At 45.9% G+C, this 20392-nt stretch overlaps 3 protein-coding genes across 4 annotated transcripts in view; 2 read left to right on the forward strand and 1 right to left on the reverse strand.

Annotated features, from left to right (window-relative positions):
- Positions 1–4465, forward strand: part of CPNE2 (copine 2) — a 97805-nt gene extending 93340 nt beyond the window's left edge. Inside the window, exons 14-16 of the mRNA XM_081203676.1 lie at positions 874–1007; positions 2676–2912; positions 3884–4465. Of these exons, the coding sequence (XP_081059802.1) occupies positions 874–1007; positions 2676–2912; positions 3884–3991 (479 nt within the window). The 3' untranslated portion in view covers positions 3992–4465. The remainder of the gene's footprint in view (positions 1–873; positions 1008–2675; positions 2913–3883) is intronic.
- Positions 4466–5397: 932 nt separating this feature from the next.
- On the reverse strand, positions 5398–16081 carry PSME3IP1 (proteasome activator subunit 3 interacting protein 1). The gene is made up of 7 exons (XM_081203721.1): positions 15950–16081; positions 13365–13505; positions 10602–10700; positions 10026–10148; positions 7995–8127; positions 7453–7520; positions 5398–6211 (listed from the first exon to the last, which is right to left on the reverse strand). The coding sequence occupies exons 2-7, from the start codon at positions 13492–13494 to the stop codon at positions 5991–5993; spliced, it is 774 nt and encodes a 257-aa protein (XP_081059847.1). The 5' UTR covers positions 13495–13505; positions 15950–16081; the 3' UTR covers positions 5398–5990.
- Positions 16082–16359: 278 nt separating this feature from the next.
- RSPRY1 (ring finger and SPRY domain containing 1) overlaps positions 16360–20392 on the forward strand; it is a 37026-nt gene continuing 32993 nt past the window's right edge. For both annotated transcript variants that reach the window (XM_081203674.1, XM_081203673.1), the window contains exon 1: positions 16360–16608. The gene's annotated coding sequence lies outside the window, so the exon portion shown is untranslated. The remainder of the gene's footprint in view (positions 16609–20392) is intronic.

Below are 20392 nucleotides of genomic sequence, written 5' to 3' on the forward strand. Positions count from 1 at the left end.
GGAAAGTTGCTTGCAAAATGTGTGTATATTAGTAAAAAAAAATGTATATATTAGGAGAAATCCATGTTAAATATTGACGCATTTTCACTGGGAACAAATCACTGCAAACTGGAAAAATGAGAAAGGGAAATCGACAGACTCCTTCCTCTCTAGTTCCAATTGCCTTTCTGGATTAGTGTGAAGCTTCCTGCTTCCGATACCAACTAGCCAGATGCTGCCTCTGAACTTATGCTGCCTCTGAGCATAGAGGTTTGGTTCTAGTTAGCAGCACTTGTTGGGAGTTGTCTGTGAATTCTCTGGGAAATGCAACCAAAGCAGCCTCCACCTCTCACAGAGACATGAAGCAGCCTGGGAGCGTTAGTAGGTGTTCATACATGTTGCTTGAGTGATAGGTTAAAGGGTCACCTGAGTTAACGGGGTGAGGAATAAATAGCTGGGATGCAGAGACAGAAAACCCCACACACTTCCGGATGGAGCCGAGCAGGAGGCCCCCTGCAAACAGCTTGACAAGAAGCTTGAAAAGGTTGTTTCTTTTATAAGATTCTTTCCCACCGCCACCCAACAATGAGGATGAGACTGTCTCAAGTCATTAATTAATTACCTATATTTAGGGCTACCCCCCAATTAGAGAAGTCTTCGTCATTTGGGTGAGTTTTAGGCCAGGATCCTCTATGCACTTACCTGGGGATGAGTTCCAACTGGACTTTCTTCTGAGTAGACACATGCATGATGGGATTGTGCTGCAAGGCTATTTCAGGAACACAAAGGTCGCAAAATCAAAACTTTGGGACAGGCGTTGGGGCTCACACCTGGATTTGTGTGCATTTGGGGGCCTGCAGCACTGACCACCCATTCTCTTACTTTGCACTAAAGGTGTAGAAGGCATCGTCCAAGCCTACTCCACCTGCCTGCCTCACATACGCTTCTATGGACCAACTAACTTCTCCCCCATCATCAACCACGTGGCTCGGTTTGCAGCCCAGGCCACCCAGCAACAGTCTGCGACTGTGAGTTCAGGCACCTTTGCCATTTGTCTTTCGATAAAGTGTGTTTGGTGGGGCCACTGCTGGATCTGCACGAGGGCAGAGGCTGCAAGGAGCAGAACTATTAGATCAGTGGTTCCCAAATGTTTCAGGCCACCACATTCTTGGTTCCATTAACCCGTCCCCAGTGCCTCCTACCCTATAGAAAGCATTTAGCGGTTTGCAGGACCCACTACGGGATAACACAATAAAACTTAAAACAGTAACAATCAATTGCACCTTTATTTAAAATCCAGTTAAAACTATTTCAATTAATTAACTGAACTTGATACCAGCTTTTTGAAGGCTGAGAGTCATTTACACCTCTAGTGCCCCTTGCCACCCCCACTGTCTCCTAGCACCCCCTTAGGTAATCCCACTGCCCCCAGGGGGTCATAGAGCATACCTTTACCTTTTTACCCTGGATCATAGAATTGGAAGGGACCAGGAGAGTCATCTAGTTCAATCCCCTGCAATGCAGGAATCTTTTGCCCAACATGGGGCTTGAACCCACAACCCTGAGATTAAGTGTCTCATGCTCTACCGACTGGTACTGCCCACTTTGGGAACCACTGCATTAGATCCTGCAAGTACATGATAATGCTACTGCAGAATTGAACCCCTGGATGACGTCCAATGCACTGCTAGCTCACTCTGCTCTGAAAGCTGATGGATTGGATCACCCGCCATTAAAGACTTGCAGAAATAAATGTGTGCTTCAGAGAGAATGTTTGTGTTGCTATTTTGGTTCCAGTTTGAGCTGCAGAACAGGAGGATTAATTTTATAACTCGTGTGTTGGTTGGAAATTCACGGGAAGAGATGTACCCCAAACTTTCCTCATATACCAGGAACATTTGGTAGGGGTAGCCAATCTAGTGCTACTCTCTGGATGGTGTTGGATTCTAACCCCCATCATCCCCAGCCAGTGTGGACAATGGTCAGGATGATGGAAATTGTAGTCCAGTAACCGCAAACGTCTACCCCTTCCATCCCCTGCTGTGGTCCTGATGAAAATCGCCCTGCAAACCCTCCCACCCCAGAAAAAGTTTCCATTGATATTATTTCTTAATGTAGATAGGCCCTCTTTTAGGAAAATGTTGAGAACTCCGATGGGGGCTTAGCACAAACTTCTCCTTCTCCTGCACTATTCGGTTGAGACACCCTCCTGTATTATTTCCTAAGGCAATGTTGTCCTGCACCTTGTCTGAGGACAAGGGACCATCCTGCAGGTTTCACCAAGGACCAAGGAGTGCTAATCAGGTGTCAGTTGTGTCTGTCCTTTGGCACTAATCATCAGAAAATTTTAATAGATAACATGCCAGAAGAGAATAGATATTCCATGAGGCAGCCTAAACTAGAGCCGGTGACATTCCCCAATCTAGTTTCTCCTGGTTTGGGGAGGGAGCAGGGTGCCCTTTGGATGTGAGCCATCTCCATCTTACCCCGCCAACCCACTGAATCACCACAACACACATTTCTTTGGGCCTTACTGACACCAATGTTCCAGTGTCAGGCCAGGTGCCCCTCCCTCCTTGCAGCTGAGCAGGACTGTCCCATCCCCTGGCTCATCATCTCAAACTGCCCACGCTCCACCCATGTCCCCATACCCTGGAACTTGTCTGACTTTTCGATTTTTCGCCCTGCTTCTTCAGCAATACTTCATCCTCTTGATCATCACCGACGGCGTCATCAGTGACATGGACGAGACGCGGCATGCCGTTGTGCAAGCCTCCAAGCTGCCCATGTCCATCATCATCGTGGGAGTGGGGAACGCGGACTTTGCAGCCATGGAGTTCCTGGATGGAGACAGCCGCGTGGTCCGGTCTTACACGGGAGAGGAGGCTGTGCGTGACATCGTCCAGTTTGTGCCCTTCCGGGAATTCCGTAGTGTGAGTGTGAAAGGCTTTGCCAGTCCTAAGTGCTATTATTTTTATTTATTTGTTACCCGCCCTTCACCATAAGCTGTGGACTTTTTGGGATGCTGGCTTAGGTTAACGTTTGTTTCAGTCCAGAAAAGCTTGCCTTCTGTTCTTAAATCACCACTGAGACATACTGCCTGTCTTAGGGTCACTAAACGGATATATGAAGCTGCTTTCTGCTCAGTCAGATCAACGTTTTGGACTGCAACTCCCATATCGGCCAGGGTTGATGGGAATTGTGGTCCAAAACATCTGGAAGGCTGGCCTAACCCTAGCAACTCCACTGACCACAACTCCGTGGTGGGTGCCTTCAGGATACAGAAAACAGGCATAGTTATACGTTGCTTTGATATCGCGGCAGCGGCTGAATGTGTGAAGTGGCTTCAGTGAAAAGCCTGAAACTGTATCTACTTACCGTATTTTTCGCTCCATAGGACGCACTTTTTCCCCTCCAAAAATTAAGGGGAAATGTGTGTGCGTCCTATGGAGCGAATGCAGGCTTCTTGGCTTCAGCGATAGCAACACGAAGCCTCCAAAGCGCAGAGGGAGCAAGACTCTCCTGGCTTCAGCGAAAGGAACCCGAAGCCTTTGGAGCGCAACCTTGCCGCCGCTCCCGGACCTGTTCTGGGGGCTAGAGAAGCTTGGGCTTCCCCCGCGCCAGTCCCACGGCTAAATATGAAGCCGCGCACAGCCTCTCCCGGCTGAAGAGGTTGCGTGCGGCTAAAGAGGAAGCCGAGACAGCGAGCGGGATGGATCCCGCTCGCTGTCTTGGCTTCTTTGCTCTTTGGGGGGGGTGGGATAAGATTTTTTTTCTTGATCCCCCCCCCCCCCGAAAAGCTAGGTGTGCCTTATGGTCCGGTGCGCCTTGTGGAGCGAAAAATACAGTATTTATTTTATTTCATGGTGGAGAAGCTTGAACTGCACTGGCTTTCTTCTTTCAGGCACCGAAGGAAACCCTGGCCAAAGCTGTCCTGGCGGAGCTGCCGCAACAAGTGGTACAGTATTTCAAGCACCAGAACTTGCCGCCCATCAACTCAGAACCTGCCTAGGGCCCAGCCTACAAACTGTTCTTTGCCTGCATGTGCCCCAAACGTGTCGATGGCAGACGGTTGCATGTCTTATGTGGTTTCAAACAATTTGTACTTTTTGATCTAAGATGATTTAATTTAAGAGACGCAACAAAGAGCCCTGACCACCCCAAAAAGTGCAACATGGGAAGCCACTGGGCCTGAGATTCCTGGGCCAAGGAAACTGTTGTCAATGCAGGACATTTTCCCTTCCCAGCCCTGAGAATCAACTTTTAAGTATTTGAATGTACTTTGTATGATTTATTTTTTTTGTGGAATGAGAGGAAAATTTTTACGCCCAGAACTTTCCAAGCCGTGAAGTTCTTGATATCCCATTACCCAAAGAAATGTGGACAGTTCATGGATGTGTCATACTTCTCATGCTCAATGTTCATTTTTATACTGTGTACATGTTATATTTGTTATACTCAGGTTAATAAACAACCATGGACTCTTTGCAGCTTCATGAAACCCTGGTGTGGTCGGTTTGGAGCTCTGCAACTCAGGTTTGACAGGTGAGACAGCAATAGGAACCTGTAGCCAGTGGCCTAGAACAGGGATGGCAAACTCGAGGACCATAACCTCTTGGCCAGTCCTTGTGTGTGTATGCTAGTGGCAAATGTGGCCAGTATGTGCATAGCACACACAGGCATATACATACACACACTTAATTTTTTCAAACCTGTCTCCCAAACCTCCCTGCTTCCTGGAAGCAACTTCTGCTTCATCCCACACCATTCCTGGGCTTTGCTGCTTGCTTCCTCCTCCTCCACTTTCTCTCTGGCTCTACACCATTCTGCTCTCTGTCATTTTAAGTGGTATATAACAAAAATCCACAATATCCGAATCTCAAATTTGCCACAGCACAAGCTTCCCATATTATATAATCCTGTGTTTAGGAAGAATCTTCACTTTCTTAACTGCTCATAGCAACAGTGAGGAAAAAGTACTGGGGAAAATAAAGTGTGATGGAGTCATGCTTCTAAGCCCAAGCACACAGCATTGGCAGGTAGCAGCTTTTAATTCTATTCTCCATCATTTCCTTGAATGATGGCTTAGGTTCAAGTTGCTGACACCCTGCAGTATCCCATAAAATACATGCAATTTGCAGAAATTGAGTACAGTCAAGCTTCCAAGTTTGCTCAAGTGCTTTTGCCAACCTGGTGCCCTGGCTTACAGCTCCCAACACTGATGTGAGCTGTGGTTGAAAGCATATGGCGGGCACTAGGTTGGCAAAGGCTGCCCTGAAGATGCCCACACACATACTGCTTGACAAGGAATTTGGGCACCTGAGATACACCTGCCCAGGAGCCTGCACTGAAGAGAAAACAGCTAAGTAAGGCATAAGAAGTGAATAGAGATGGCAAGCTCCAAGGTAAAAATAATAATGCATTGAGGAGTTCTTTAATCAGATGCAACACTAAAACGTCGTTACAGTGTCATGACAATCCACATTACCATCTGCTCGATTTTGCACTCTCCCCACAACAAAACCAATACTTAAAAACTAAAGAGAGAGAGCCAGCCAACCCATATGTCAGCACCTGCCAGACAGCTACACCCTAAAAATGCTTCTTTGTAAAACCAACTTGGAACACACCCCCAGCAAACAACCTTTTCATTCATGGAATCTTTTTAAAAATACAAGGAATTTCCTGTCCTCATCTGTAAACCTCAGAAGCCTCAAGTCTTTTGTTGCTGTTGGTACAATGGATGCTTTTCTGGATTTTCTGGATATTGAAGATGTGTGTCTCCCCCAATCTGTACTCCCTTCCCAAACTGAACACAAGTCTTAGAGTGGAGAGAAGGACAGGGGATATGAAGAGAGACACGCACAAAGACTGATTCAGTACATTATTTTGGTATTCTCTGGAAAATAAGAGACAGGAGAACAGAAGTTGCAAGTCTAGGGGATGGTTGGGATGGAAACAGAGAAATGACGAGCATCCCTACCCATGCTTCTAAGGGGCTGGGGAGACGCCTACAGCGGAGCATCAAAGAAGTTGCTTCCCCGAAACACGGAGGAGACGATCTTCCCGGTGGAGTTGATGGTCCCTTCGCTGTCTGAGCTGGACTCTGAGTCGCTGCTCCCAGAGTAGGCCCCGAGGCCCGGCAGGATCCCAATGCAGACGGCAGCCGAGGGACAGTGGAGGGCAGAGCCGCTCATGGAGCCACTGCTCAGAGGAACACAGGGCGGCTTTTCTGGAAGAGAGCCGTGGAGAGGGGTTGGGAGAGGAAGATTGGAAAATAAAGCTGCCAATACAAATCTATGGAGCGACCACATTTGGAATACTGTGTATGGTATTGGTCTCCTCACCTCAAAAGGTTCAGAAAAGGGCAACCAAAACGACCACAGGGATGTAGAGATTCCACTATGGGGAAAGGCTTTTGGAACTTCTTAAGTTTAGAGGAAAGGTGAGTAAGAGGCGGCATGATAGAAGTTATGCATGGCATGGAAAGTGTGGCCAGAGGAAAGGTTTTCAGGACAGATTTTAAAAAGCACTTATTCACAGTGTATAGTTAAATTATGGCACTCACTTTCACAATGAAACTAACAGGGAAGCAGAATAAACTGCCATGTGAATACAGCCTCGGTGAGCAAAGCTGGTGCTGCTGGCCTTTCAGCTACAGATCTGCTTCATTACTTTCCTTCAGTTACCTTCAAACATTACAGACCAAGGACACCCATCAGAACAGAAGAGCCCTGCTGGTCAGACCAAAGTCCCTGTTAATCCAACATCCTGTTCCCATAGCTACTACCCAGCTGTGGATGGGAAGCCAGCAAGCGGGACAGTGGTGCAGTTTCATTATCTTGCTTGTATTCCCCCACAACTGAGGTTCAGAGGGAAGTGAGTGTCCCAGATACTGGAGATGATTCCCAGCCATCATGACCAGTTGCCACTGAGAGCCTTATCCTCCATGAATTTGTCATAGCCCCATGAAGATATATGCCCTTTAACCCAAGCCCTCACAACATGGGGCTGAGCTTTCATTTACATACATATACATCTGCTACCCATGAGGTGTCCAGACACAATCCACTTGCGAGCCTGAACATGTCGGCTTAAGACCATTGCTCTAGGACAGAGGCCACTGAATTATCAGCTCATGACATCACCATTGCTTTGAGAAGACAAGTGATATGCACTCCACAGTCAGAGGCGGTAATGCTTACAAGCATCTGGTTGGCCACTGTGAGAATGGAATGCTGAATGGGATGGGCCACTGGCCTGATCCAGCAGGCTCGCCTTAGGTTCACTGCAATATCACTTTCCCCCAGGAAAGCCGCCTCATGGGTTTTGCCCAATATTCTGCAACAGGATGCATCCCTTCCTTCACTCCCCCCCCTCAACTGACTGATCAGCTGTTCATGAAGGCAACATGACCAACGCACAGCAGGCGATACGAGGCCTAGCGTAACCCACCATTGCAAACACACCTACCTGGAGTCTTGTCATGGTCAGGATCCGGATCGAGTTTCAGTCTTTTCACGCTGTTGGCACCTTCTGAACTGAAAGGAAACAATGCAAAGTCAAAAAAAGAGGACTGGAACCATAGGGGGGGCACTGCAAGTTGTTCTGTAGGTCACTGAGTTGCCATGGCAAAAAAGCACTAATATCATATTTACTCGAGTCTAATGCGCCATTGAATCTAAAGCACACCACAATTTTCAAAACCCTGAAACCATTTGCTGGCAAATGTAAATGTGCCATAGAATCTTATGCACACCTTGATTTTCGCAATGTAAATTGGCCAAAAAAGGTGAGCATTAGATTCGAGTAAATACAGTAAATTTAAAAAATAACAATGGGCTTTACATCTCCTATTCAGATGGGAAAGCCTGGTATATTTCTGCCTGGGAGATTTTAAACTCCAGAATCTACCCCACTTCACACCCCACATTGCGATGGTCAATTTTAAGCCTCAAAAGGTTAGCTTGTTTACTTTCCATCAACAAGGGCCCTTCATTCATCTGGGAACTTACCTCCGATGTTTCACAGCTCCAGCCAACAGCTTTGCCTGTGAGAACTTGCTCTTGTTTTCTGCTGATTTCGCCGGCAGTTTCTTGTCTGCTTCCTTCTTCAGGTCAGCACTGACCCCCACCTTTGACAAAGTGCTGTGGACTCAAAGGTTAAGGATCAAGTGGAATCTGAGGACTGACGGGTGTGCAGGAAATCCAGAGCAGCCAAACTCGCCCTTACATTGGCACCTGTAGTCCCAGTCCTGCCAGGCTGCAGGGGTACCAGTAACCCCAATACCTTAGAAGAGGCAGTGTGTGTACACTTATTAAAACCTGCACAGGAGGAGAAGGAAACCAATCTTTGTGGATTTGTTTTCCATCAGGACTCTAAACCTTTCCATCAGGAACACCAGTGAATCAATCATTTGAATTATTTGAGTAATTATTTACTCAAATAAAATCAGTTATCAAATGCATTAAGCACCAGTGGATTTTATAGTAATTGGCATCATTCAGCTGCCCAGATAAAAATCTAACCACCCCATCACATTCCTGAAGCACCTTCCCCGCATTTACATAGGGCCACGCTAGATGTGACATTCAATGCATCCAATCCAAGTCCTACTCAGAGTAGACCCACTGAAGTTAATGGACTTTAAGAACTTGCACTTCCCAGTTTCAATGTTTACTCTGAGTAGAACTTTGTTGGTTACAACTTTCCATTTAAAATGCATGCTTTTTTAAAGTGCAGATAATAATCTCCCTCCAAACAAGCTAATGCTATCTATATTTTTAAAAATATGTATATTAGTGGCTTTGTTGTTTTTTTGAGATGCTCAACAGTACTGCTAAAGGAAGCTCTCTGGCACCATCTGGTGGAGAGCCTCAAATACCAAACATGCCTCTTGAAATATTAGGTGGGTGGGTGGGTGGGTGGGTGAGCGTTAACACTCACACAAACCCCACCCTATTCCAACAGGGCTTGGGGTGAAATTCACACCATTCAAGCACAGAATGAGTCACTCTGACCAACTTTACCCATTAAAGAACTCAGTAAAAGTTACAAACTGGTAGTTCATGCTTAGCAGCACACAATATGAAAGGTTCAATTTCCAGCATCTCCAGGTGGGGCTGGGGAAGGACCTGCAGCTGAGGCCTTGGAAAGCCCCTGTCTGCCAGTGTGGGGAATACTGAGCTAGGTGGGTCACTGGCTTCACTCCGCATAAGGCAGTGCAGTCAACATTTGAGTTTCTGAGATGGTTCCCAGGTCAAGACCAGAGACGTTCAGTGAAGAAACTGATGGGTTCAAATGTGGAGGGGGTGCTGGGAAAGATATGGAAGAAAGGGGTGGTGTGAGGGAAGGCTCTGGAGCAGAGCCTGGGAAAAGTACTATGGACAGGGCAACACACAGATCAGCAAGGCCTAGAGCCTCCCAGGCTATCAGCCCAAGCCAGCACAGCCAGTGGCAAGGGATGATGGGAGTTGTAGTCCCTAGCACCTGGAGGCTGCCTACCCCTGATATCCACACTTAGAAGAATCAGCCCAGCTACCAGAGCCACAAGAGCTTCAAGCCCAAATGAAAAATTCTGTTCCAAAAGTCTACAAATCTGGTCACCAGCAATGCTTACCCATTCCCTGGATGCCAAGCACAAAAAGATTCCTTTCTGATCTGTGAATAAACTCACAAAAGGGATGTGGAGGGGTCAGGTGACCCCAAATAATGGCAGGCCACCAAAACAAATGTTGTGGGGGCCCTGGTGCTAGTCACCAACCTTTTGCCACATCTCCAAGAGTCCTCTTGTTTTCATCCACAGCCAGATCAAATTATTGACGTTTAACACATCCTGAATAACAAACCCACAAGCTCTGTTCTCAAATTCATCCATAGCAAAGCGAGAATACAGCTCTAGTAAAAAATATGAAATGGGCTGTGGAAATTAAGCTCCAGCTCTTCAGATCGCCACGACACCCCAAACCGCACCCGAGTGCTAAACAAGCCACCTGCCCCTTCTTACTTCCAACTTTACAATAGGAAGTGCTTCAATGCAAAGGATATTCTGTACTCATTCAGCTCTTTGAGATCCTCTTCTCGCCGCTGCTTCTCTATTAGCGCTTGCTGCCGAGAAACCTCATCGAGGAACTTGGTCTCCTCTTCGTCTAGGCCTCTGACCATGTTTTCTGAAAGAGGAGGCGACAGGAGAACAGACTTGAATAAGCCATTTAGCTGCAAAGCCAGCACCATCTTGCCCTTCCTCTGCAGCATGTTCCTATTCTGATCCACATGACACTGCAGTACTTTAACAGGAGGTCTTTCTGGCCCAAACTCTGGAGCTGGGAACACATGATCTCTTCTAGCCTCTAGAGACAAGCGCACAGATAGGCAGCCATGCTAGCAATGGCTCAGCTATGTTACGGGAACCAGGACATCCCCTCTTCTGCCAGTACTTTGACAGACAGGCTTCTGTTCCTTCTCCTTGTCCCCCAAAAGTTGTCATGCTCTCAGAATTCTTTAAGGAGCTCAGAGATATAGGGCCCTGCTTTTCTCAGGACAGGATTTTCACAAAAAGTACTGAAGCCGTTCAGTGCGGCTCCCCTGTGTCAGGATTCACAAAGATGCTTACTGGAACTTACTGAACTTGAACTGCTCCTCAAACTCCTGCTGCTTCTTGTCCTTCTGCTCCTGGAGCCTTTCGTAGAGCGAGCGGGGGTCGTACACCTCCTCGGGGCATTCTGGGAGATGGAGAAGAAAGAAGTTGTACAGGTGGCCACTTTGAAAGGTACGTGAGATAAAACGTGCTCCCAGTACAGTCTCTGGCAGCCTTGCCTATAATCTCAGAGACATTCCAGGTCTACTAGCCTTGATGCTACCTGCTGGCTGCTTTTGGACTAAAAGGAAATGAAAAGCAACTTCTGTGAAGATCCATTTGTTTGTCACCTGAAAGGGATTCTGACTATAGGCAATAGGCAAGTGGCTCTTTACAAGCCAGGTTTATCAGACTTTGCTGATAGTTTCATCAACAGTTTATTTGTTTGACTCTCATGGTAAGCCATGCTCAAGGTGGCTCCAACTTCAGAAAAGTTTATACAATAAAATACAGCAAAGTAACTCACAAACAATTACAAGACATAACAAAATTTCTGTAATCATACAAATAAGGGTAAGGAAAACATCGTATAAATATGCATGCAGATTAAACAACTCATTCATAGCAAGGCCAACAATATAAATACAAAAGCTTAACCCAAATGGGAGTAACAATAATGTATCTTCTCCAAATCAAAATGTTGCCCCAAGAACAAACACTCAACAAGAACTTGCCCTGATGAACTTTTCCTGAATCACAGGGGGAGCAAAATGCGGCTACTTCTCCATCCCTTATGCTCTGCTGTTTTCAAGAGATTGCTTTGTGCAAGGCTGCCCCTCTCAGCATATCCAACCGATTTTGCCTCCTTATTAGCACAGAAGCCTAGGAAGCTATCAGACCATTGGCCCATCAGCTCAGTATTGTCAACACTGACTGGCTGTTGCTCTCCAGGATTTCAAGAAGGGGCTGTTGTGAGTCCTATGTGGAAATGCCTCTAGAAGTTGAACCAGGGACCTTCTGCTTGTGAAATAGATGCTCTAACCACAGTACCTCCAAAACATTGCTCCCTAACACCCCAGCAAGCTGCTGCAGTAACGTGACTGTGAAGCTGAACAGCAGAGCAAGAACCCTGGATTCAAATCTCACATCTGCTATGAACTCACTTGGTGGCTTTAGGCTATGGAAGCTTAAACAAAAAGCAGCCAGGAAGGGGCATATACTGGAGGTGGGACCCACCACCACCTAAGCCTACCACCACCTACCACCACTTCCCCTTCCTTCCCTGCAATCTCAGTGAAGGTCTGCCTCATATTGCTACAACACTTTTCCTCAAATTAAATCGCAGTGTCCAAGATTGCCATTGGAATGAGGGAGTGGGAAAGTAAACCCAACCACCCCTCCCTGATACTACCCATCTGATTGGTGGAGAAGAGAGGGCAGCCGTGCTACTTCCACCACTCCCAATTGCTCTGATGCTCCTGCCAATCAGGAATGCAACAGATCTCTTCAGCCAAAGGAGGAGGGGAGGAACTTGGAGAAGGGGTCAGGCTAGATGGAAAGGCAACCTATGGCTCCCTATCCCTGCTTCAGGCAAATGGCTCTTAACCAGTTTCAATGTCCCATTCCACCCCCCCCCCCCGCTGCATTAATAAAATAGTGCTGACCTGCTTCACAGAGCTGTTCCTTTAATATTTACATAACAAAATATTAAATGCTTCAAAAATTGCAACACATTCCTCATCATTACTGTGCTAAAAAGTAACAACTGAGTGTTTGAATCATACCTAAACAGTCTTTAGTCTCTGTTTGATCCTACTCTGTCCCACTAAGTCCTTAGAAGCTCTTGCAATTTGTTTTTGTACAAGCTTCAGGTGACAGACTCCGCTAACCCAGAAATAGTACCTCGTGTTAAGAATTTTGCTTCAGGATGAGAACAGAAAAGTGTGGTGGCGGCGCGGCAGGCCCCATTAGCTAAAGTTGTACCTCAGGTTAAGAACAGTTTCAGGTTAAGAATGAACCTCCAGAATGAATTAAGTTCTTAACCCAAGGTTAAGGGGTACCTTGCTTCTCAAACTTAATCCGTTCCAGAAGTCCATTCAAAAACCAAGTCACACTTTCCCATAGAAAGTAATGCAAAATGGATTAATCCATTCCAGACTTTTAAAAACAACCCCTAAAACAGCAATTTAACATGAATTTTACTATCTAACAAGACTATTGATCCATATAATGAAAGCAATAAACAATGTACTACAGTCACACAATCAATCAATTAGTAGTTGAACTGGGTTTCACACAGTCCCCAAAACAAAACAAAAAAGTCCCAAAAACAAAAACACAAAGTAACAAAAACAGGCAGACCTCAGCGTAACACTCAAAGCGGAGGTGTGGCACACAAATCAGAAGCGTAACACTCAAAACAGAGCACGTTTGGCTTCCGAAAAAGGTTTGCAAACCGGAACACTTACTTCCAGGTTTGCAGTGTTTGGGTTCCAAGTTGTTTGAGTACCAAGGCGTTTGAGAACCAAGGTACCACTGTACTACGGACTGTTGAAAAAGGTTTGTCTCCCAGAACCCTAGGATGTTCTGGCCCCATTTCACTAGAGGTAAAATATCCTACGACAGCAGATAAGCTACCTGTGGCTAGATAGGAAAAGGTGAAGATGGATAACTTCCAACTTCCAACAATCTCTCATGTGGAGGAGTTTCAGGTAGAGCAGGCTTTGAGGGATTGATCGGTATTGTAACGGTAGTCTGAGCTCTCCTACTACCTCTCTATTCAGCAATTTCCCAATCAACAGTCAAATACCTTCAGGGTCTTCGGGTTTCCGAACCTTCTCCCATTCTTCCTGCCTTCGCTTGCGCCGCTCTTCTATCTCCGCTTCAGACACAAACCTTTTGTTAATCACGAGGTCGGCACTACCTTCTCCTCCATCCATTGTGGAGCAGCCTGTGCAGAGAAGAGAGTTAGGAGCAGGACAGTGTCTATTCCCTACGTATAGAGACACACTGAACTCTCTGGCATAGAACTGGCCATGCAGTGCACTGCCATGCAAATAATCCTTAACCCAATCCACGGATATAGGAAACCAGTTTTCAGGTAGAAGGCTAGGCTAGATCTCCTTGACACACAGTTTTCTACAGGGAGGTACATTTCACACAGAAGTATTCAGTAAGGTAAATTCCCACCCTGCAATGGTGCAGTCCAAATACACTGTGTGTAGACCATCTCAGTGAGAAATAAATTAGAGTCAGAAGCATGCCTACAATATCCCTGCCTACATCTACTATGCTGTACCACCGCTAATTCCCCCTACCTCAGAAGACCAGAGGCAAAGCACAATGAATTGCAGGAAGGAGGCAGTTTATGCCCTATAGCAAGCACTAAAGTGGTACTGTCTCCTACTTGGACTTGACATGTGGAGCATTTGCCACAAATGGATTGTGGAAGAAGTGACCCCACAATGCTGCTAAGTTTCCAGACAGCTGCTGCCTTTAATAGATATGGAAAAGAGAATGTGTCCTGGGGGAAGTTTTGTAGAGGACCTGATACATTCCCTCTCTGTTCTATGGACTGAAATGTTAAATTCAGTCTCCCACTTTCCCCATTAATCAGAAACAGGAGTTCCTTCTTAACAGAAAAGTCAGGACTATCACCTGTAAAATTCCACCATTTGCTGTACACAGCAACAAAACAGGACGACACGTTTGTCAAAAACAGATATCATTTAGTCTCTTACAGGGTCTGCATAGTAGCCATCTCCATGCCATGTTTTTTTTTATGCATATTATATGAATTGCATTAAAAAGCCTTGCAATATAAGACTAAAGTCATATCTAGTCCAGCATCCCATCATCCACAATGGCCAACACAACGATGCCTCTGGAAAGTCAATAAGCAGGATATTGGAACAAATGCTATCTCCTGCTGTTGCTCCCCAGTAACCGTTGAGAGACACACCCATCACAAATCTTGGCAGCAGTATATAGTCATGACTTGTTGTTATTGACAAACCTCATGTTTTCTACTGAATTGTCTAATCCCCCTTTTAAAAAAGTGGCCTTCACCTCTCACTTCCATGAGTAGCAATAGAATTTTATTCTCCATTATGCGAAAATGGAAGCTGAGCTAAATTACACATATATTGAACAAAACAGGACTGCTTACATCATTTATTTTTCAGTGCAGAATTTATTTTATCTTACATAGACCTTGGAGTTTCAGCAATGGATCTGCAGGTGTTGCACACAGGATAAAACAGCTTTGTAATGAAAGGAAGAAGCTGAGCCAGCATGCAGTTTTTAATGTCAGGATGCAGCTGCTCTGAGCAAGCAGGTGACTCCAATCATAAATTACCGTATTTTTTTGCACCATAACACTCACTTTTTTCCTCCTAGAAAGTAAGGGGAAATGTCTGTGCGTGTTATGGAGGGAATGCCTACGGGTGGCATGCCTACGGATTTTCCTCCTCTAAAAACTACATGCATGTTATAGTCGGGTGCGTGTTATAGAGCGAAAAATACGGTAAGTCAACCAGTGCTTGCACCTGAGAAAAGGCTGGCCTACTGGCTCCTTAGCTAGAATACCTCTCATCAATGTGAATTATTTCACTCAAATTCCTTCACACTTAAAAAGGTTCCTCCGGTTAGAAAAAAAAAGACTGCAATGAGTGCAATTACTTGTCCCCTTACTGTTCACAACCTGAGGAAGGTACAGATGTCACAACCGTTCCCTCTTAAACAAACAAGGTACCTTACATATGTAACACTCCTTGCTTGCAAGCTTTAAAAACCTTTTAACTGAAATTAGAAGCTGGATTTTAAACTACTCCCCATCTGAAATAGTAATATGACTTTTTACAGGAGTGCAAAAGGCTTTAAAGTTAAATCCTGTTTTTAAGTTGAAAATAACTGCAGATGTTGCTTCTTAAATGCATATCCCATTAACTAGAGGCCACCTTGAGAAAACGTATTTTTAAAGAAATTTTATATATTGCTTTAAAGAAATTTTTAAAGTACAGTCGTAGCTTTAATAAACAATGGCATTGCTATCAACAGCATTTCATCGGTATTATATCAATAATATTCATCCTCATTGTGTGGGTCCAGACATTCTATTTTAAGAAAACTGTAAGGACGAGGGTCCATCCATAAGTTGCTTCTAAATTGTGTTTTAACGCTGTAACCCGCCTTGTGGCCTAAGGGTGAGTGGCGGGCAATAAATAAATAACAGCACTACTACTATTACTACTACTAGGATAGAATATCTTGTTAATAAATTATTTTAATTATCATTCATTATTAATAAATAATTTCGCTATTCCAGTTACCATCCCCGCACTCCCCCCAGTCTCAACGGCCTCCTAGAGCCGGAAGGCGGCCCGCGACACCCACCTCTCCGCCATGGACCCCCCCAGCGGGGCCTTCCTTCGTCTTCCTCCCGAGCCCACCTTTGTGGACGGAGTCCCGGCCGCACCAATGACAGCCCCGCCCCCTTTACCCCCACGGTCTCCCCGCCTCTTCCGCCTCCGAGTCACCCAATCGGACGCCGCGTTCCTTTTCCTAACTCATCGATCCAGCCAACCGAGGCTTCCGTCGCAAACAAACCAGCGAGTCCTGAAAGCGGCGTCTACGACTGGGTTGGTTAAAAAAATAATAGGGGTGGGAAGGGACAAGGCGGGCGCTTAGGATTGGCCAGCCTCCCTTCCGAGCGGCGTGGGCGGAGCTTCGCTTCTAGCAATTTGAGAATGGGCCGCGTGAGTGGAAAGCGACGAAGAGGAGGGGGCGTGGCTAGTTGCCTTGGGGATACGGAGCGAGGAGCGGCGGCGGCCTGGCGGGGAGGTGGGCGGAGCCGCGGCGCGCTCGCTCTCGGAACGGGGAGGGTCCGCGGAGGCCTCTTGCTCCGCCGCCGCCGCCGCCTTTCCTTCCCGCCGCTGGCTGAGGAGAAATAAGCGCGCGGTGGCACAAAGAGGCCGCCCCGCCGCCAGCACGGCGCTTCTTCTCTGGCCTTGACGGGCTGAATGGAAGGCGGCAGCCAGCGTGGAGCGGCTGAGGTGAGTTGAGAGGAGGGGCGCCTGGCGGGGAAGGAGAGGGAGGGGAGGGGGCCGGGGGAGGAAGTGGAGGGGCGGGGGGAGGGCAGGGCCTGATCCTGATCTTGAAGTAGGAGCGAAGAAAGGGCCCTGCGGGTGGATGGGCGAGTGGGGAGAAGCCCAGCGCACAGGGGGATGATAATTTCTCTTATTTATTTTTTTTTTAATAGTGTCTTAACGCTGTAACCCGCCCCAAGCTTTAATTCATTAATTGTGACAATGATGAAAGTCCTGGCAGTGGGACTGAGGGTGGGAAGGAGCCTGCATGTGTACAATGCCTTTGTGCGTGTGTGATCTATTTAATCTCTCTCTCTCTGATAACAAATGTGCATAGCTGATCCACACATATGTACGTATGCATATACATATATACACAGGTGATAGTGACACAAGTGTGTGTATACATATCATACATATGCATGGTCTTACATCGTTTTAGTATCTAATACATGGCTTGCATTATGGGTGGCTAGCCCTCAGATTGGGGGCCTGATCTGCTCCCCCCACCACCACCACACTCAGCAGTTTTTTCTCTCCCTTCCCTCCCCACAAGATTTTGCTAATTTGGATGGTGACAGCAAAAAGAAAACTGGAACTAAAGTAGATGCAGCACTAAAGTGGGTTGAGCCTGGTGTGCCTGCAAATCCTCAGAGTTTTCCTCAGATGTCAGATTGATGGGTGTAGAAATGGACAGTTGTTTGGTATGGATTACCTGAGGTGTGGCTGTGTGTGTGAAGAGTGCACACACTTAAAAGAGTGTGGGGTGGCCACACCCACCACTGCCATGCAGCCCTCAGAGGGTTGGCCGAGGGTGAATGTGGCCCTCAGGCCAAGAAAGTTGAGCCACATCTGACTTCCATGATAACCCACATGCATGCAACTAATACACAGTATTGTTGTTTTTGCTTACATTAGCATAACAGCTTTCTGAAGGGTAGTGGTGTTGGACCGTTGCAGAAAGAAAAGAGCCTTGTGGTACCTTTAAAGACTAACAAATAGTGTTGCTGCAGCACAGTGCTACCCTCTAAGGTGTCGTTTGCGATGATAACGGTAATCATAATTATGTCATTAATAACAGTGACGAAAGCTACTGTTTTAAGTGCAGCTCTTCGGGGCACTTTGCATGCATTTCTCTCAGTAGGCAGGTAGCATTTGACAGCTCAGAGACCTCCAGGGTAGCAGCCCAGAAGGTTAGAAATGCTGGCATTGACCCAGCTGTTATTTAACAGCACCCAGATAAATGTTTTGAGGGAGGGTGAGTCCCCTTTCAAAGAATGCATTGAAATTTGGTCTTTGGGGGGCAGGGTATAACACACAGGGTAAAATATCTCTTCTTACAAATAGACTCCCTTCTGTTAAATATGGCTTTCTAGTGCATACACATTCATACTCTTTATCCTAGCACATTTACCTGGGTTCTGCTTCATAGTAGCAGTGTTAATACTAGCATTTCTTGCCTCTGGGTTGCTGTGGTATAGGATTGTGAGCTGCCCAGTTTCCTCCTTGTGAAGGACTGCCTACTTTGCTTTGCCAAGAAAAAATTATGTGAAGTGGTTTGAATGCTCTAAAGCATTAAAGTAGCAGCATTGTAATGATGCACAGTGGTGCCCCGCAAGACAAATGCCTCGCAAGACGAAAAACTCGCTAGACGAAAGGGTTTTGCGGTTTTTGAGCTGCTTCGCAAGACGAATTTCCCTATGGGCTTGCTTCGCAAGACGAAAACGTCTTGCAAGTTTGTTTCCTTTTTCCTTGTTTCTTAACACCGTTAATACAGTTGCGACTTGACTTCGAGGAGCAACTCATAGAACGCGGTGTGGTAGCCTTTTTTGAGGTTTTTGGTGATTTTTGAAGCTTTTCCAAAACTTTTCCGACACCGTGCTTCGCAAGACGAAAAATTCGCTAGACGAAAAAACTCGCGGAACGAATTAACTTCGTCTTGCGAGGCACCACTGTAGCTATGGATATTGGTGCTGCTTATTTAGGCAATGATAATGGTCTTTGTCCTTTTTGTGCCTGAGGTTTAAGAAACCAGAATCTTTGAATGTGTAGTATCTGCCATGGGAGGGTATGAAGCAATGTCTTCCAGCACGATGTAGCTGTGGCTTACCCTTTGCTAGTTCAGCACACCTGCTTACTTCTCCTTTCATGCATGTGGAAGAAGCAAACCACGAACCCAGGCTGCATGGTTTGTTTCACTCACAGCAAATCGCCATCTGTAGCCAAGGTTTGTTCTTGGCTTGCTTGGTATGTTTTGTTGGAGCAAAGTAAATCACAGTGATAACTGTTTTTTATGTAATACTAAACCAGGGATCATGGTATAGTTCCTCTGCATGCTGGTAGGAAGAAGATAAACAACATTCCACATGGACCTGCTCTTTATTATGGTCGGTGAGCTGGGCCAAGCTTAAATCTGTGGTGATTACAATTTTCTTCTCAGTTTCTTCCTCCAGTATGAAACAATACTAAGCTCACTTTCACCACTCCTCTGTCCCAGTGATAGGTGCAGCTAAATGAGTGAGGCTGATTGTTGCTCCTCAAGGAATAATGACTCCGGCCACTTTTCTGTTGCCAAACATAATAGTGTGTTGAGTTAGGAGGGGGAAATAGCTTGACTTTTACTAGCCCTTAACCCTCTTTGCTAATATTGATTTGTTTGTTTGTTCACTTGCTGAGCTGTATTTTTAAAGTTTTAATTATGGTTTTAAATTTGTTGCATTCTTTTGGAAGTACTTTAAAATAGAGGGTTTTGTTTGTAATCATGTTGAATGGTGACTTTAAATTTGAATGAATGAATACATGGATTGGTAACATAGCGTGTAACAAGGATGGGAGAGTATGTGGTCCTCCAACCATTTGCCTTGCTGGCTAGAGCTGATGGGTGTTGGCAGCCACCATAATCTGGAGGGCCACAGGTTCCCTATCCCTGCTATATAATCTTGAATACGTCTTGTCTAGAAAATGAGATTTCCTTAGAGTTTAAAATAGTAGGTTGGAGACCTGGGGATGTACTGGCGATGAGTAAGAGATTCCTGGGGACTAGGGCAAACTTGAAATGAAATGAGGAATGGCATATGAGAAAGCCTGAGGACAAGAATCTTCCTATGGAGATAAGATGGTACTGGTAAGCTATGTGAAAGTTGTCTGCTAAAATAGGGATGAGGGAGGACGACAGGCACTTCAGGTTGGAGTGAGTGTTCTGCTGTGTGATGAGCCAGGCAGTTTCTAGGGGAGACTAGTAGCTGATTTCCTCTTGCTTTTAAGATTAGTAATTCCCAAATTGTATGTGTTCTTTCATAATTATAGAAACCCTTTTGAGAGCCCAGAGTGCCCGCCCACAGAAGGCAGTCTGCATGATCCATTGAAGGGAGGCCTCTGGCTTTCTTTTTTCCACCTTCTATGGAGGTGGGTAATTCTGCCTTGTCTTTGTTTGGATCATTCAGCCATTTCTGACACTACCGAATTATCTACCTCCAAGGATTGCAGGAAGAGGTTGCCTGTTGCATCCCTCCACCAGTCAGTTCCCTGGGTTTTCCCCTGACAAAAAGCAAGCCCAGAGGCACAATTCTTGCAGGAATATGCTGGGCTACAGGTAGTGTAATTCTTACTCTTGCACGCTCTAAACCTTTTGAAGTTTGACGAAGTGCGTTTCTTCATTTTAAACTCAGTAAAAAAATGTACTTCTACCATCAAGAATTTAGAAATTCATACTTTAGATGAGCAAGGCTATTTCTGAGGGAGATTAGTGGCT

The sequence above is a fragment of the Podarcis bocagei genome, assembly GCF_964188305.1.
Source record: "Podarcis bocagei genome assembly, chromosome: 7".
NCBI classification, from domain to species: Eukaryota; Metazoa; Chordata; class Lepidosauria; order Squamata; family Lacertidae; genus Podarcis; species Podarcis bocagei.